At 42.3% G+C, this 4788-nt stretch overlaps 1 protein-coding gene across 1 annotated transcript; it reads right to left on the bottom strand.

The window, feature by feature from the left end:
* Positions 1–6: 6 nt before the first annotated feature.
* On the bottom strand, positions 7–941 carry LOC104947427 (growth arrest and DNA damage-inducible protein GADD45 gamma-like). Its single transcript, XM_010773426.1, has 3 exons — positions 812–941; positions 493–694; positions 7–383 (listed from the first exon to the last, which is right to left on the bottom strand). Exons 1-3 carry the CDS (start codon positions 910–912, stop codon positions 270–272), a joined length of 417 nt encoding a protein of 138 aa, XP_010771728.1. The 5' UTR covers positions 913–941; the 3' UTR covers positions 7–269.
* Positions 942–4788: the final 3847 nt, after the last annotated feature.

The following is a 4788-nucleotide window of genomic DNA, read 5'->3' as shown; positions in this document are numbered from 1 at the left end:
CTCATCCACACAAAGAATGAGGGTCGATGCGTCGCTCTTGTGGCATACCGGACTCTCATTCACATAAAGAAGGAGAGTCATCTTGGCATGGACGGGACAAGAGGCGACGGTTCACGGGGGGCCACCTTGGGCCGGCGCCGTGCTGCCTGGACGGAAATCCTCCTCAGGAGTATCCAGGGATGAGCAGAAACAGGGTCATCCGTCAGGATGAGTATTCCTAGATGAGAAGCTTTAACAGCATCTGAGCATAGAGAGGAGCCGAGGCCCGATCAGCGCCCGGGGAGGCTGATCTCAGGAACCCAGTCGTTGAGACTGCGGCTCTCCTCACAGAACAGGTGCAGCTTCGCCAGAGCAGGGTCCTCCCAAGACCCTTCAGCTGGGTTCTGTTGAAAATGAAGAGGAAATATGGTTTAGTGATGTGTTCCTTTCCAAAAAGCACCAAAAATACACTTCTCAAATGATTTAGAACCACATATTCTGAGCTCTACATACCGTGATGAGGACGCAGTGGGCATCTTCAAGCTGCTCCGCCTTGTCTCCAACGATCTCAGCCAGACGCTGCATGTCGCTCACTCTCACGATGCTGATGTCGTTGTCAAAGCAGAAGGACTGGATGAGGGTGAAGTGGATCTGCAGAGCGATGTCAAACTCATGGTCGGTGGCCAGGACGCAGAAAGACACGCTGTCTGGATCCCTGTGGAACAAAGAAGAGATAGGGTTAGAGATCAGTTAGCAGCTGTTCTAGGATCATCATGTTGGCTGCTCAGAGACGATGCCAAAGTCACTTTTAAAACACGTGTAGTGTACTTACTCAGTCATGATCTTAGCGCTTTCGTAGACTCCAACAGTGAGTCGCTCCTCAGCCTGAGCGCAGAGCAGAGCTTCCTTCAGAGATTTCCCGGGTGACTGCATGATGCTTTAGGTAATAGTTCAGATGATGAGGTCAGTAAGTCCAGAGAAGACAGTTTGTGCTTCTTCCTTAGAATCTGCAAGCTTATATACCCCAGACCCTGGCACACGCTCACTCTCTGATTGGCCGTGTGAAGCACAATGGCTACAACAGGCTTGTAGCCCCCACCCCATTCTCTGGGGCGCGTGCCTATAGAAAGTCTTAGAAGTCGGGGGAAGTCTTGGTTGAAAGGATCAGATGTAGAAACTCTCTGACCTTTAAATAATTGCCTTGGCTAGCTTACAGGGATAATGAAACCACACAGGAAGAGCAGACTGTGGTCGTCAAAGTTCTGGAAGAATTAGAGCAGCCATTGACATTCAAACGAGGACCCTCACCATACATATCTAGTACATCAGGGTTGGGCAATGGACCGATACAGTATCAATATTGTGATATGATACTAGCTTTTGTCTTAGATGTTAAATAACGTAATTTAAATGTTTAAGGCTTGTACAACAGACAAGGGTTTCTGAATCAGACTGTTCAAGTGGTTTTGTTTGAAACCTTTAGAACCTAGTCAGTAAATCCAAATGACTGAATACTCTCAGTCTAGATATTGTTAATAAAGCACCAATGGTCCACCTTACAATATTGTCATAATATGTATATCGAGTCATTTGCTCAGAAATAATAGATTTCTTCACATCGCTGAGCAAAACTTGGCATTACATCTTAACATTTTTAAACTGTGCCACCATTCTAGGAAGACATGTATTTCCAAAATGTATTGAAAATTGTTGTTCATTATAACAGATTCCCCACCATAAGCAGGAGTCTTTTCGATGTTCTGCTGAACAGAAAATATATGGAAATCATATCTGCCTGGTTTTTGTTCAAAATAACTTAAATAAATATTCAAGAAGTGTTTTGTTTTGATGTTGTTCTTCTTTATTTTTGCATATTTCAAGATGCGTGTCAGTTTTTAAACTACTTTTTAAGGTTTCCCTTCAGATATATTCATGTCAAAAGTGATCTTTTCACTGCATTGTGTTTTTTTGTTAAAGCCTCCAGAAAAGGTTTGAAAGTCTGAATGAGTGCCACTTTGAAGGGATTATGAGCACATATGATAGTCCCCTTCATAATAACTGTATTGCAATCAGCTTTACTCTAAATATGTAAGTGTTCCTTTTTTTAAATTATCATCCCTCCTTATTATGGTTTAAAAAAAAGCAAACATATTTTCTTCTTTTTTCCTTTACGTGAAAAATTAAATGCTTTTGGATTTAAGGTATATGATAAGCATGTTTGTTTGCTTTGACGTAATTGTAGTTTATCTAAAGACGTTAGTTGATGTTATCAACAGAGTATACAAACTATTTAAGGAGTATTACAAAAATGTATACCTTTTGGGAGTTTCTTTAAAATGTTGATTTGACCTAATGTTTTGGAAAACAAGGCTACTTATAAAGAGTAACATTCCAAATGTACAGCATGCATACACTCAAATACACACAACGTTTGCAAACATTTGCCAAAACAGGTGCTCCAAATGACTGTTATGCAGTTACAAAATATTTGCAGATTAAACTTCGTTTCAACTATTACGAAATCAAAATATAACATTATTGGAAGTTTGGAGATCCAGTGATCAATTAACACGTTGCAGTTGATACTTTTTCATGTGTCATCATAATGCAAAGATACCATGCATCTTATTTGCATAGGACTTCAGGCACACTTTTATAACTCAAGACCGATTTCACTGCATGCACTGTTTGTTGTAGATTGGGCAGTAGCACGCGCCGCTGCTTTGCATGCCTAAAGGCCGGCCCTCACTTGAGGCGCGTGGCATCTGGAGATGCCTGCGTGCTTTATCGCTCTGTCTGCATCACTCCCCTTAGCAACCGAGAGATACCATCTGTCCCCGCGGGAGGGAGGTGAAGGGGGTGAGCAGACAAAGCAAGTCAGGCAGCACCTGCTGCGCGTGAGGGGCAGTTTTCAGTCCACTGGGAATAGGATTTTAAAGTGTTGAGGTTGAAAAAAGGTAGCATACCTTCTTGTTCAGTTAAATGCAAAGGCTTTATTGTAATATGCACTTTGCACGTTATTATTGGAAATTAAAATCTTAAATCGCAGGCTCTTCCAACAATCCAACACAGAAACACATAAAATAATTAGCAAATAATGCAAGACAAAATTCAAATAACTTAATGCAATAGAATGGTGCAAGTGACAAATACATGCAAGTAGAATGCAGAAAAACACAAAAGTTGGCTGTTATGTCTCAAAAAACACTTATTTGATTTATTTATTAAAATGTTGTACTTTTTCTTTATGTACTTTTATTTCCCTCAACCTTAAGTCCTATTTGCACACCCCGCAAGCCACATCAACATATCATCCTGCAGCTTTAGAGCCCTTCTATCCCTACAAAGAGGTTCAGGGTTTACGAGTCGCCGCAGGTCACCAGGAAAAAAGAGAGCTTTGACCACCAACACCTGTCGCGCGCTGCAGAGGAGGCCTCCGTGTGGCAGATGTGTTGCAGCAACAATGGGTCGGTATCGATTTGCACGCGCCTGCCTGCCTGCCCTGTGGCCATGCAAGCTGATCCTTCCTAAAATAGCTCAGTGTTTGAACCTCCCTCAGCTGGTTCCAAATCAAACGTTAGCATGAAGCTGATGTGCTGATGAGTTTGCAGAAACTAAAAGCGATGGTATATACATACACATTTGGTGAAATGCACAGATAAGAGTTGTGTTGTTATAAAAAACAAACACTTTGAGCCTTCTAGCACGTGTTTACAGCGCAACCCGAACCTGATTTATATCTTCCTTTACGTGTCTGGCACCGTTTGGAGATAACACTTTTCATTGTGAAAGTTTAGCCCATAAGCACGACTCTTTGGCATTCAAATGTAATCAAAACTCAGACAACAGCCTGGCGAATGTGGAGACTTGTAGACAAAGGATCGGCGCGCCCAGGGGTCGGTGTTGACCTGGGTTTAGGAGAGGGGAGAAGGGGGGTCCCTCATAGCGACAGTTCTCCATCTGCCGTTCTCCCTGCTGCAGAACAATAGCGCTGAATCAATCACCGCCAACCTGTGTCTCCTGCACAGCCAACCCCCCTCCTCTATTTACGCAGCAGTGGCAGCAGGTCTGACCTGATGCGAGATGAGTTTTGGATTATTATGCAGATAGAATAGAACCAAATAAGCAGGAGCTATTAGGGAGATACTGCGTTATCAGTAAAACAGATGTATTTGAGTCGTGCGTAAAAGTTTAGTCGCGCGTAAAAGTGATCTCAAATTAATAGAAGGTTCACAGAAAAATAGTTTATAACCTATATATGGATGGATATAGATAAAGACATTTAGTGTATCTAAACACACTTGTAAAAAAATGACGTAAATATAGTTGTGCTTAAACGTTTGGTCGTGCGTAAAAGTGATTGGCAACAAACAAAAGGGTGTCATAAACAACTGAATTTAAGTGCACAGATAAACATCATCAAAGCAAATGTTGCATACACAGATATAATACATTGCGTAAAAGTTTCTTGATTCCTAAAGTTGTAAAAAAAAAATAGGTTTAATTCAATCCTCCAGATGGAGACATTTGATGACTCCACCCACCAAAACTCAAAACAAAAGTGCAATAAACTTCACAAGTTCTGCTTTAGAGTTCAGTTCGTGTGGCCACTGAACTCCCCAGAGTAAATAAATAAAAAGCGAGCAGGGCCAGCTGATGGTGGACACGTGGTCAGCATGGGCCAGCAGTGCAGCTTGCGCAGCACCCACAGCGTTCTGGCACGCGCTCCTCATTTGCATTTGTATGGCTGGCCGTAATAATAGAGGGCTTCTGTGCTCACAATGGGCCGTTTTTATGGCCAGCCTCTAG

This window comes from Notothenia coriiceps, unplaced genomic scaffold, assembly GCF_000735185.1.
Source record: "Notothenia coriiceps isolate Sejong01 unplaced genomic scaffold, NC01 NC01_scaffold00012568, whole genome shotgun sequence".
Classification (NCBI taxonomy): domain Eukaryota; kingdom Metazoa; phylum Chordata; class Actinopteri; order Perciformes; family Nototheniidae; genus Notothenia; species Notothenia coriiceps.
The sequence above is the reverse complement of the archived record's forward strand: the minus strand, read 5'-3'. Positions and strand labels throughout refer to the sequence as shown.